The 14,291-nt window shown below is 39.2% G+C and overlaps 1 protein-coding gene across 1 annotated transcript in view; it reads left to right on the top strand.

Annotated features, from left to right (window-relative positions):
- Positions 1-11,396, top strand: part of hnrnpul1 (heterogeneous nuclear ribonucleoprotein U-like 1) — a 20,930-nt gene extending 9,534 nt beyond the window's left edge. Inside the window, exons 5-12 of the mRNA XM_082956508.1 lie at positions 1,830-1,903; positions 5,637-5,776; positions 6,444-6,543; positions 6,654-6,766; positions 7,978-8,247; positions 10,620-10,742; positions 10,951-11,079; positions 11,193-11,396. Of these exons, the coding sequence (XP_082812634.1) occupies positions 1,830-1,903; positions 5,637-5,776; positions 6,444-6,543; positions 6,654-6,766; positions 7,978-8,247; positions 10,620-10,742; positions 10,951-11,079; positions 11,193-11,213 (970 nt within the window). The 3' untranslated portion in view covers positions 11,214-11,396. The remainder of the gene's footprint in view (positions 1-1,829; positions 1,904-5,636; positions 5,777-6,443; positions 6,544-6,653; positions 6,767-7,977; positions 8,248-10,619; positions 10,743-10,950; positions 11,080-11,192) is intronic.
- The last annotated feature ends 2,895 nt before the right edge of the window (positions 11,397-14,291 follow it).

Genomic DNA, 14,291 nt, shown 5'->3' with positions numbered 1-14,291 from the left:
CACAAAGCAGCCAACAAGTACTCAGCATAGGTGGGAATTCCTTCAAAACTGTTGGAAAAGCATTCCAGGTGAAGCTGGTTGAGAGAATGCCAAGTTTGTGCAAAGCTGTCATCAAGGCAAAGGATGGCTACTTTGAAGAATCTAAAATATATTTTGATTTGTTTAACACTTTTTTGGTTACTAGATGATTCCATATGTGTTATTTTATAGTTTTGATGTCTTCACTATTGTTCTACATTGTAGAAAATTGTAAAAATAAAGAAAAACCTTTGAATGAGTAGGTGTGTCAAAACCTTTAACTGGTACTGTAAAAATACTGCTATGTAACAGCTTTTTCCTAGGTGCACACTGAAATTAAAGGGTTACTACACCAAAAATCAAAATTTCTCAGATTTTTTTTCCCAGACCTCAAAAGTGGTTTGATGTGGGTTCAAGCAATTTTGTTGTTTTTCAATTTATTAGAACATTTTATTTTGAGAACGAAAACCTGTAAAAAAAAAAAAAAAAACGGGTTTGGAAAAAAACCAACGGAATCAGGCAAAAAAATAAATCCCCCCCCCCCAAAAAAAATTATGATATGTAAAAATATATAATACTTAAGACTGATATAACCCTTTTATCTTTTTCACTGTAATCTTACATTTATTTTTCAAGATAATGTGGGATATTTACTTAATTTTGAAGAACATATTTGCACTTCATCTTGCAGTAAAACTATAAATATGACTTTAATCTCAAGAAAATAACAGTTTTAATGTTAAAAAGGTTTAATGTTCTCTTACTTAGAAAATAGTCATCTAGACCATATCCAAAACAACACACTGAATTCATACATTTACACTCATTTTAAATTGTAAAGTCATGTCTTTCTACACAATACCACAACAAATTTCATTTAAAATATTCAATAATTTCACTGTGTATTTCTGATGATATCAAGTCAGTAGAATATACCAGAATCCAACAAATTAGAGCTCATTCTGCAAAACATGGAGCCCCCGGCTGAGTAAAATAACGTTTTTTAGTTCTAGTAGCTAATAAAAGTATTTCTTGGCAGTTACTTTACTACCAAAACCAAACTGTGGATTGCAGTCAATAAATTGTCGCAGAACTAAAATGCTGTTTATTTCGATCAGCTGCGTAATTAAGTTCTGGGACCACGTGTTAGAAATTAAAAGTTCCAGTTTGTGATGTCTCCACCCTCATAGAAGAAAACTCTCAGCATTCTGACTGGCTACTTTTTCTAATTGGCTGACTACTCTATGTACTTATGGAAAACTCTATAATACTACTATTACTACTACTGCTAATAATACTACTAATTCTACTACAAATATGAATACTTATACTGCTACTACATCTCTGCCTTGGTCTCTATTCTACAAAGGTACTACCTTTGCTGCAATGAGAATGTTTCCGGTATCATTTCATGCCAATCTGTAAGTCGCTCTGGATAAGAGCGTCTGCTAAATGACTTAAATGTAAATGTAATGCCTACTGAACACGTCCCCGTTCTTGGTAGTTTGGTAAAGGTTAGTTATGTCCCTAACTAAAAAACAGGACCGCAAAGAGTTCTAAACGTTTAGCTTGGTCCAGTGCTGTGATTGGAGGACTAACCTGTCATTCTCCAGTCCATTGATGTGATTGGAGGACTAACCTGTCAGTCTCCATTGCTGTGATTGGAGGACTAACCTGTCAGTCTTCAGTCCAGTGCTGTGATTGGAGGACTAACCCGTCATTCTTCAGTCCATTGCTGTGATTGGAGGACTAACCTGTCAGTCTTCAGTCCAGTGCTGTGATTGGAGGACTAACCTGTCAGTCTTGTACAGGTCCCGGTCGCCCCAGCCCCCTGCTGAAGAGGAGGAGGAGGACTTTGATGACACTTTGGTGGCTCTGGACACATGTGAGTAACATCTGAGAACTCCAGTTGAAACTAGGTATTCACAGAGGTCATTCATGATTGTGAACGAAGTAACAAAGTAATTGGTCATAAATTGAGCTGCACGTTTGCTTTAGCCTCTCCTCATTGCAGTGACTTTTTATGTCATGGTTTAATAGTTGCCTTAATTTACTTGACATTTTAATTAGAGGCCGATTATGGTTTTTAAACGCTGATACCGATTATTGGGGGGCCGAGAGAAAAAAGCCGCTACCGATTAATCGGCCGATTAATATATATATGTGTGTAATAATGACAATTAAAACAATACTGAATGAACACTTTTATTTTAACTTAATATAATACATCAATAAAATCAATTTAGTCTCAAATAAATAATGAAACATGTTCAATTTGGTTTAAATAATGCAAAAACACAGTGTTGGAGAAGAAAGTAAAAGTGCAATATGTGCCATGTAAAGAAAGCTAACGTTTAAGTTCCTTGCTCAGAACATGAGAACATATGAAAGCTGGTGGTTCCTTTTAACATGAGTCTTCAATATTCCCAGGTAAGAAGTTTTAGGTTGTAGTTATTATAGGACTATTTCTCTCTATACCATTTGTATTTCATATACCTTTGACTATTGGATGTTCTTATAGTTACTTTAGTATTGCCATTCTAATCTCGGGAGTTGATAGGCTTGAAGTCATGCTTGAAGCACAGCGAAGAGCTGCTGGCAAACGCAGGAAAGTGCTGTTTGAATGAATGCTTACGAGCCTGCTGCTGCCTACCACCGCTCAGTCAGACTGCTCTATCAAATATCAAATCATAGACTTAATTATAATATAATAAACACACAGAAATACGAGCCTTTGGTCATTAATATGGTCAAATCCGGAAACTATCATTTCGAAAACAAAACGTTTATTCTTTCAGTGAAATACGGAACCGTTCCGTATTTTATCTAATGGGTGGCATCACTAAGTCTAAATATTGCTGTTACATTGCACAACCTTCAATGTTATAATTATGTAAAATTCTGGCAAATGAATTACCGTCTTAGTTAGGAAGAAATGGTCTTCACACAGTTCGCAACGAGCCAGGCGGCCCAAACTGCTGCATATACCCCGACTCTGCTTGCAAGAGAAGTGACACAATTTCCCTAGTTAATATTGCCTTCTAACATGAATTTCTTTTAACTAAATATGCAGGTTTAAAAAAAATATACTTGTGTATTGATTTTAAGAAAGACATTGTTTATGGTTAGATACATTGGTGCAACGATTGTGCTTTTGTTCTCGAATGCGCTTTTGTTAAATCGTCACCCGTTTGGCGCAGTAGTCTGTGATTCTATGATAAATTAACAGGCACCGCATTGATTATATGTGTCAGGGGTTTCTTCGTCGGAGGACGATATGGCGAAATCATCATCGGAAAATGAGGACCAATATGCAGCAGAGTTGAGATGGTTCATTTTGAACTTTTAATAAATTCCAAAACGAACATACAAAAGAACGAACGCACGATAAACTGACAGTCCTGTTAGGTTTACACACACGGAACAATCTCCCACCAATACACAGACAAACACACCCAACTAATATAGGACTTCCAATCAAATGCAACACCACACAGCTGCCTTCAATTGGAAGTCCACCCCAATTAATTCAACATAGAAACAGATCAACCAGACTTACACATAGAAATACATCAACATAGACCATAACTTAAAACCCGGAAATCATAAATCAAACGCCCTCCTAACTAACACACCACCCTGAACCACATAAAACAAATACCCTCTGCCACGTCCTGACCAAACTACAATAACAATGAACACTTTTACTGGCCAGGACGTGACAATATGCAACGCAGGACACGTTAGATAAACTAGTAATATCATCAACCATGTGTAGTTAACTAGTGATTATGTGAAGATTGATTGTTTTTTATAAGATAAATTTAATGCTAGCTAGCAACTTACCTTGGCTCCTTGCTGCACTCGCGTAACAGGTAGTCAGCCTGCCACGCAGTCTCCCCGTGGAGTGCAATGTAATCGGCCATAATCGGTGTCCAAAAATGCAGATTACCGATTGTTATGAAAACTTGAAATCGGCCCTAATTAATCGGCCATGCCGATTTATCGGTCAACCTCTAATTTTGATGTTTATATACATAAAAGAATGTGGACACCCCTTCAAATGAGGGGATTCGGCTATTTCAGCCACACCCGTTGCTGACAGGTGTAGAAAAAACGAACACACAGCCATGCAATCTCCATAGACAAACATTGGCAGTAGAATGGCCTGTGCTGAAGAGCTCAGTGACTTTCAAGGTGGCATCGTCATAGGATGCCACCTTTCCAACAAGTCATTTTGAAGTAGAAAAGTCTCGGAGCAACAACGGCTCAGCCACAAAGTGGTAGGCCACACAAGCTCACAGAACGGGACCGGCGAGTGCTGAAGCGTGTAAAAATCATCTGTCCTCGGTTGCAACACTCACTACCGAGTTCCAAACTGCCTCTGGAAGCAACGTCAGCACAAGAACTGTTAGTCTGGAGCTTCATGAAATGGGTTTCCATGGCCGAGCAGCCGCACACAAGCCTAAGATCACCATGCGCAATGCCAAGCGTCGGCTGGAGTGGTGTAAAGCTCGCCGCCATTGGACTCTGAAGCAGTGGAAATGCATTCTCTGGAGTGATGAATCACGCTTCACCATCTGGCAGTCCGACGGAAGGAATCTGGATTTGGCAGATGCCAGGAGAACGCTACCTGCCCGACTGCATAGTGCCAACTGTAAAGTTTGGTGGAGGAGGAATAATGGTCTGGGGCTGTTTTTCATGGTTCAGGCCCTTTAGTCCAGTAAAGGAAAATCTTAACGCTACAGCATACAATGACATTCTAGACGATTCTGTCCCAACCCTTGTGGCAACAGTTTGAGGAAGGCTCTTCCCTGTTTCGACATGACAGTGCCCCCCCCCCGTGCATAAAGCCAGGTGTCACACCTTAATCTGCTTCACCTGTGTTGCCTTGTCTCCTCCGCCCCCACCAGGTGTCCTCTATTTCCCCTCATTATCCCCTGTGTATTTATACCTGCGTTCTCTGTTTTTGTCAGTTGCCAGTTTGTCTCGCCTTGTCAGGTCTTACCATCATGTTTCCTGTTTCTCTTGCTCTCAACTGTGTCTTACTAGTCTTCCCCCGATCTGACCTTTCTGCCTGTCCTGACCCTGCCTGCCGTTCTGTCCCTGTTTGACCCTGCCTTGGATTTACGAACCGCTGCCTGCCCTCCACCTGCCCTTTGTCTGCCCCTTTTTGTATAATAAATATTGAGAGTATCGGAACTATTCGCCTCCTGTGTCTGCATATGGGCCATATCCTGAGTCGTGATACGAGGTCCATACAGAAATGGTTTGACGAGATCATTGTGGAAGAACTTGACTGGCCTGCACAGAGCCCTGACCTCAACCCCATCAAACATCTTTTGGATGAATTGGAACGCCGACTGCGAGCCAGGACTAATCGCCCAACATCAGTGCCCGACCTCACTAATGCTCTTGTGGCTGAATGGAAGCAAGTCCCCTCAGCAATGTTCCAACATCTAGTGGAAAGCCTTCCCAGAAGAGTGGAGGCTGTTTTAGCAGCAAAGTGGGGGGACCAACTCCATATTAATGCCCATGATTTTTGGAATGAGATGGTTGACGAACAGGTGTCCACATACTGTTGGTCATGTAGTGTATTTATCTCTCGTGTCCCACAGATAACTGTGACCTTCACTTCAAGGTGTCCCGTGATCATTACAGCGGCTACCCTCTGACCGTCGAGGGCTTCGCCTACCTCTGGGCCGGAGCTCGAGCATCCTACGGAGTCAGCAGAGGGAAAGTCTGCTACGAGATGAAGGTAACGGAGAGAGAAACAAAACCATAGGTCGTATCCCAAATTACAGCCTATTCCCAATATAGTGCACTACTTTTGACCTGGTGTCGTGATGTATCAGCTGTGATCCCTTTAGTAAATGACCGATCACTATGTAAGTAACGATAATGACCGATCACTATGTAAGCCACGATAATGACTGATCATTATGTAAGTAACGATAATGACTGATCACTATGTAAGTAATGATAATGACCGATCACTATGTAAGTAATGATAATGACCGATCACTATGTAACTACTAACCTGTCTGTCTCTCCTACTGACCTGTCTGTCTCTTTACTAACCTGTCTGTCTTTCCTACTGACCTGTCTGTGTCTCTTTCTACTTACATGTCTGTCTCTCTTACTGACTGACCTGTCTGTCTCTCCTACTGACCTGTCTGTCTCTCCTACTGACCTGTCTGTCTTGCTCTACTGACCTGTCTGTCTCTCCTACTGACCTGTCTGTCTCTCCTACTAACCTGTCTGTCTCTCCTACTGACCTGTCTGTCTCTCCTACTGACCTGTCTGTCTCTCCTACTAAGCTGTCTGTCTCTCCTACTAACCTGTCTGTCTCTCCTACTGACCTGTCTGTCTCTCCTACTGACCTGTCTGTCTCTCCTACTGACCTGTCTGTCTCTCTGCTGTAGATCTTAGAGGAGATAGCTGTGAAGCATCTCCCGTCCTCTGAGCCTGACCCCCATGTGGTCCGGATAGGATGGTCCCTGGACTCCTGCAGCACACAGCTGGGTATGGACAACACACACACGCGCGCACTCCCGCCACACACACACACACACACACACACACGTGCGGACGAAAGGACACACTGTTTGACATGTAGCTTCGGTATATTCCAGGTGAGGAAGCGTTTTCGTTTGGATACGGAGGAACGGGGAAAAAATCCTCCGACTGTAAGTTTGAAGACTACGGAGAGAAGTTTGGAGAGAATGATGTCATCAGCTGTTTCATTGTGAGTAATACTCTGTTGTTGTATTGTCTGCAGTGATAGTCCCATTACTAGCTATAGGGAGAATATACTAATATAATTCACTAATATTTGTCTTAGACAAAGAGTTAGTTAGTAGAGTTAGTTAGTAGAGTTAGTTAGTAGAGTTAGTTAGTAGAGTTAGATAGTTAGTAGAGTTAGTTAGTTATTATTGTCTGCAGTGATAGTCCCATTACTAGCTATAGGGAGAATATACTAATATAATTCACTAATATTTGTCTTAGACAAAGAGTTAGTTAGTTAGTTAGTTAGCAGAGTTCGTTAGTTAGTAGAGTTAGTAAGTAGAGTTAGTTAGTAAGTAGAGTTGGTTAGTTAGTTAGTTAGTTAGTTAGTTAGTTAGTTAGTTAGTTAGTTAGTTAGTTAGTTAGTTAGTAGAGTTAGTTAGTTAGTTAGTAGAGTTAGTTAGTTAGTAAGTAGAGTTGGTTAGTTAGTTAGTTAGTAGAGTTAGTTAGTAAGTAGAGTTAGTTAGTAAGTAGAGTTGGTTAGTTAGTTAGTTAGTTAATAGAGTTAGTTAGTTAGTTAGTAGAGTTAGTTAGTTAGTTAGTAGAGTTAGTTAGTTAGTAAGTAGAGTTAGTTAGTTAGTAGAGTTAGTTAGTTAGTTAGTTAGTTAGTAGAGTTAGTTAGTTAGTAGAGTTAGTTAGTAGAGTTAGTTAGTTAGTTAGTAGAGTTAGTTAGTTAGTTAATAGAGTTAGTTAGTAGAGTTAGTTAGTTAGTAGAGTTAGTTAGTTAGTAGAGTTAGTTAGTTATTTAGTAAAGTTAGTTAGTTAGTAGAGTTAGTTCGTTAGTTAGTTTGTTAGTTAGAGTTAGTTAGTTAGTAGAGTTAGTTAGCTAGTAGAGTTAGTAAAGTTAGTTAGTAAGTAGAGTTACTTAGTTAGTTATTAGAGTTAGTTAGTTATTAGAGTTAGTTAGTAGAGTTAGTTAGTAGAGTTAGTTAGTAGAGTTAGTTAGTAGAGTTAGTTAGTTACATAGTTCAGCAGAGAGCCGTTTAACATAACTTTATTATTCCATCAGGACGCTGGCGGTGAGGAGGTGGAGATGGTTAGAGTTGTAGTTAGTTAATTAGTTTAACATAACTTTATTATTCCCACAGGACTTTGACGCTGGTGGTGAGAAGGTGGAGATGGTTAGAGTTGTAGTTAGTTAATTAGTTTAACATAACTTTATTATTCCCACAGGACTTTGACGCTGGCGGTGAGGAGGTGGAGATGGCGTTCTCTAAGAACGGGGTGTGGCTAGACGTGGGGTTCCGGGTGTCGAGGGAGGAGCTGGCGGGGCGCCCCCTGTTCCCCCACGTCCTTGTGAAGAACTGTGCGATCGAGTTTAACTTCGGCCAGAAGGAGGAACCCTTCCACCCCCCTCCGGAGGGGTACATTTTCATCCAGACTCTTGGTATTGAAGACAGGACCAGAGGGGCTGTAGGACCAGCCAGCAAGGCTGACTGTGAGGTATGGATACTATACAGTACTATATTATACAGTACTACTACTACACAGTACTACTATACTATACAGTACTACTACTATACAGTACTACTATACTATACAGTACTACTACTATACAGTACTACTATACTATACAGTACTACTATACTATACAGTACTACTACTATACAGTACTACTATACTATACAGTACTACTACTATACAGTACTACTATCCTATACAGTACTACTACTATACAGTACTACTATACTATACAGTACTACTACTATACAGTACTACTACTATACAGTACTACTATATTATACAGTACTACTATACTATACAGTACTACTACTATACAGTACTACTATACTATACAGTACTACTACTATACAGTACTACTATACTATACAGTACTTCCGCTATATTATACAGTACTGCTACTATACTATACAGTACTACTATTATCCTATACTGCTATTATACTATACAGTGCTGCTACTATACTATACAGTACTACAATACTATATTATACACTACTACTACTATACTTAACACTACTACTACTATACGATACAGTACTACTACTACACACTACTACTATTATACAGGACTATATCAGTGTTTTCCACAAGTACATGGAGTAGCCAGACAAATATGAAAAGTAGGCAGTCAGGGAGTTCATTAAACCTGTCTTCTCTTGAGATTAAAGTCATATTTGCAGTTTTACAATTATTTACAATTTTCGAGGGGGGTATCCAATAGGAAACGGTGTTGATACAGAGGCAGGAGGAGGAGTCCTGGTGAGATTAAGGCAAAGGGAACACCAGCCACCTCTTCTCTCCATTCTATTGGCCAAGTCTCTTGATAGTGAGATCTCTGATTGTGGATTTGATACATTTACATTTTAGTCATTTTAGCAGACGCTCTTATCCAGAGCGACTTACAGTAGTGAATGCACACATTTCATACATTTTTTTTTTCTTCTCCGTACTGGTCCCCTGTGGGAATCGAACCCACAACCCTGGCGTTGCAAACACCATGCTCTACCAACTGAGCCACATGGAGATACATTCCACCTCAAGACAATAAATATCACAAGATGGTACAAAACCAACTGTACGAGGCTATAAACCAGCAGGAGACCTTGATCCCGAGGCTAATCTCGCATCGTTAAGACACGTGATGCCCAACTTCCTTCAACATGTGTCCATCGCCACTAAGGGGGCGATAAAGTCCTAAACCACTGTTACTCTACCCACAAGCTAGCATACAAGGCCCTTCCTCGTCCCCATTCGGCAGATTATGATTCCGTACTCCTGCTTCCTGTTTACAAGCAGAAGCTCAAACAGGAAGTACCCGTGACTTGCTCCGTTGAGAAACGGTCCTCAGAATCAGCGATTACACTGCAGGACTACTTTGCTAGCGCTGACTAGAATGCGTTACGAGACTACGCCGAACATTGTCCCCACAGTGGAGGTTCGCTGCATGCCCAATCGAAAGCCCTGGATTAACACAGAGGTCGGTGCTAAACTGAAGGACAGGACCGCCACACAAAGGGCTATTGCAGCCGACCCTGAGGCTACGGCTGAAGGAAGGAACCAGTACAAGAAGTCCCGCTACTACCTCCATCAAACGAGCAAAAAGGACAATAAAGGAACAAAGTGGAATCCTATCACTCTAGCCCACTTTATATTCCAGCAGTACAGAGGAAGACCCAGCCACGATCTGCCCCAATGATGCTTCTCTACCAGACGAACTCAATGCCTTTTGAAGCACACGCTTCAACAAAAACAACGCCGTACCGTGCATGGGAACCCCCCCCCCCACCACCAACTCGCTCGCCGAGTCCAACGTGAGTAAGGTCTTTAATCAGGTCAACAGTGGGCGAGGCCGAAATGACTCTTCTTATCATCTGTAATGCAAGAATTGTCCTCCTCTGTGTTGATCTCGCCAACACCCCTCTGAGTCACACCTCTGAGAAGCTAGAGGTTCTGTTGTGATTGTAGGTCTGATATCTGCTTGGAGGAGGTTTAACTATACAGTGCAATTGCTCAACAACTCAGTTTTTGAATCCAAACAACTCAGATGCTTATAAAAGGGTCTTTTAAATTCATTGTTTTTTTGTTTGTTTTTTCATTCTTTCTTATGTTCCTGACTTGCTGTGGTGAGATTAGCTACACTCTCTCTCCCATGAGCTATGGGCCATGGCACAAGCTAATTACTTAAGTCTTATTTCGAGTCTCACGTGATGTGTATATATAATATACTGTGTATATACACATATCAAATATTTCCTGCTCTCTACGTTGTCAGAGGACGAGCAGAAAAGTACTAGCGTCGTGCTAGCGTCGTGCTAGCGGGCTATCTTCATTTTCATCCCTGTTTCTGTCTAGATTCTCATGATGGTGGGTCTGCCAGCCTGTGGCAAGACCACCTGGGCCTCAAAACATACTGAGAGTCACCCAGAGAAGAAATACAACACCCTGGGAACCAACGCCATCATGGAGAAGATGAAGGTAAGCCTTAGAACCCTTCATAACCTGTTATAACCTGTTTATAACCTTTTAGATCTCTGAGGTCACAGGTGGGCTACACAACCGATTCAACTAATTCGGTAGTTCACAATCTTCAATTTAGACGACTAGAATTTGAATGAGGTGCGTTATCTAATGATCTAAAAACAGATCCCCCATATATAAGAGCTATCTATGTCCTGTCTACCAGGTGATGGGTCTGCGTCGCCAGAAGAACTACGCTGGCCGTTGGGACGTTCTGATCCAACAGGCCACTCAGTGTCTCAACCGCCTCATCCAGATCGCCGCACGCAAGAGACGCAACTACATCCTGGACCAGGTACGGTACCTACCGCTTCCTCTTGACTACTTTCTGCTTCCTGTGTGTGTGTGTGTGTGTAATATGGCTCTGCTAACCTCTGATCTCTAATGAACTATTTATTTATCTTGCAGGTCATGTTGATGATAGAGTAGAAGAAACTATGGTTGTTGACCATCTTGTTGCCATTTTATACCGTCTTTTGTATTTTATAAGGAAAGCTGTTTAATAAGTTCTTCATGTTATCTTCCATCCGTCTCAGTATTATTCTGCTACAACCTTTTTTTTTCTTATTATTTTTTTACAGTATTTTACTGTATTATTACTACAGTATTTTATCCGTATTATTACTACAGTATTTTATCTGTATTATTACTACAGTATTTTACTGTATTATTACTACAGTATTTTATCCGTATTATTACTACAGTATTTTATCCGTATTATTACTACAGTATTTTACTGTATTATTACTACAGTATTTTATCCGTATTATTACTACAGTATTTTATCTGTATTATTACTACAGTATTTTATCCGTATTATTACTACAGTATTTTACTGTATTATTACTACAGTATTTTACTGTATTATTACTACAGTATTTTGCTGTATTATTACTACAGTATTTTATCCGTATTATTACTACAGTATTTTACTGTATTATTACTACAGTATTTTATCCGTATTATTACTACAGTATTTTATCCGTATTATTACTACAGTATTTTACTGTATTATTACTACAGTATTTTACTGTATTATTACTACAGTATTTTATCCGTATTATTACTACAGTATTTTATCCGTATTATTACTACAGTATTTTACTGTATTATTACTACAGTATTTTATCCGTATTATTACTACAGTATTTTATCCGTATTATTACTACAGTATTTTACTGTATTATTACTACAGTATTTTATCCGTATTATTACTACAGTATTTTATCCGTATTATTACTACAGTATTTTACTGTATTATTACTACAGTATTTTATCCGTATTATTACTACAGTATTTTACTGTACTATTACTACAGTATTTTATCCGTATTATTACTACAGTATTTGATCCGTATTATTACTACAGTATTTTACTGTATTATTACTACAGTATTTTATCCGTATTATTACTACAGTATTTTATCCGTATTATTACTACAGTATTTTACTGTATTATTACTACAGTATTTTACTGTATTATTACTACAGTATTTTATCCGTTTTATTACTACAGTATTTTATCCGTATTATTACCACAGTATTTTACTGTATTATTACTACAGTATTTTATCCGTATTATTACTACAGTATTTTACTGTATTATTACTACAGTATTTTACTGTATTATTACTACAGTATTTTACTGTATTATTACTACAGTATTTTACTGTATTATTACTACAGTATTTTATCCGTATTATTACTACAGTATTTTATCCGTATTATTACTACAGTATTTTATCCGTATTATTACTACAGTATTTTACTGTATTATTACTACAGTATTTTATCCGTATTATTACTACAGTATTTTACTGTATTATTACTACAGTATTTTACTGTATTATTACTACAGTATTTTATCCGTATTATTACTACAGTATTTTATCCGTATTATTACTACAGTATTTTATCCGTATTATTACTACAGTATTTTATCCGTATTATTACTACAGTATTTTACTGTATTATTACTACAGTATTTTATCCGTATTATTACTACAGTATTTTACTGTATTATTACTACAGTATTTTATCCGTATTATTACTACAGTATTTTACTGTATTATTACTACAGTATTTTATCCGTATTATTACTACAGTATTTTACTGTATTATTACTACAGCATTTTATCCGTATTATTACTACAGTATTTTATCCGTATTATTACTACAGTATTTTATGTGTATCTATGCATCTGTAGTCTTTGTAAAGATGTTTACAAAACCAGTAGAACTCTGCCTGGCGAGGTAAAGACAAACAACCTCTGTCGCTATGGTAACTACGGACGGGACAGACCACTGTCCTTAATAAATAAAAACAGCTAGACTGTGTTTTCTGTTGTTAAATAAATTAACCCCTGAAAGGTAAGTGGGGGGGAAGGTGAGGAGGGCTAACCATTATTGAAGTTTCCAGAGAGGTGTCGTTGCCGTGGTTACCTACGGTAAGTCAGTCTAACGGGAGGTATCTGCCGGGTAGAAACCGTGGAAACCGTGAGTAGCAACAGGTAGGTTGTATCTCTGTGTGTGTGTGTGTGTGTGTGTGTCTACGGGGCAGCAGGACGCCGTGACAACAACCAGGTAGGTACAGGTAAGTCAAGGGGACCCACATTTCCACGAGTGTCAGTCAGTCATCGTTCAGATACATTGGGAATCAACACGGTAACGAACTGAATCATGGGGGAAGGAATGTTTGAGGACGTAAACTTAACGACGAAACTCGTTAAGAACTGTAGTCGTTTTTAGTACCAACTTGTAGTTGTCTCTCTCTCTATGGGATGAGAATTTACAGTAAATATCCGCATTCACGATCAACGTTATCGTTCGTACGCCACACCTTTTAACCAAGTCTCAAGAAATGTTATCTTTTAGAAAGATACAGTGCTCCTAATAACAACCAGGCTAGTTGTTTAAAGGGTCCCCTTCACTCACTCTGTGACAGTAACGGGAACCTTGAAGAAGACGTGGAGAGGTGCAGTCTGGGAAGGTTAGGTCTGTGGCTTGGGGGGGAGAGAGAGAGTGTGAAATACCGCCCATTTTAGTTAACCACCCAAAAAGAGTAAATACCTAAAACGGCATAAAACACCTCTCTACCTTCATTATTACAGGGTTCTGTTCCCCGGCTTCCCTGCCAGAGGAAAACAAAGCCTACCCCTATAAACACAACAAGTAAACAATAACAAACAGCCTTCTACCTCTTTCCTTGTGTCACCATTGCTAGACAAATGTATATGGATCAGCCCAGAGACGAAAAATGCATCCTTTTGGGGGGTTTCAGCGCAAGGCTATTGTTATATGTCCCACGGACGAGGACTTTAAAGAGCGAACGTTAAGACAAACTGATGAGCAGGGGAAGGATGTGCCAGATCAGGCTGTGTTAGAAATGAAAGGTAGGAACAACCAACCAATGAAAACAAACAACAGATCTACTTTTTTTTTTATATATTTTTTTTCTATGTTTTTGTCTCTAAAATCAAAATCTTGGAACATGCTCTCCCAAACGCCT

The sequence above is a fragment of the Salmo salar genome, chromosome 09 (assembly GCF_965601325.2).
Source record: "Salmo salar chromosome 09, fSalSal1, whole genome shotgun sequence".
Taxonomy (NCBI): domain Eukaryota; kingdom Metazoa; phylum Chordata; class Actinopteri; order Salmoniformes; family Salmonidae; genus Salmo; species Salmo salar.
The sequence above is the reverse complement of the archived record's forward strand: the minus strand, read 5'-3'. Positions and strand labels throughout refer to the sequence as shown.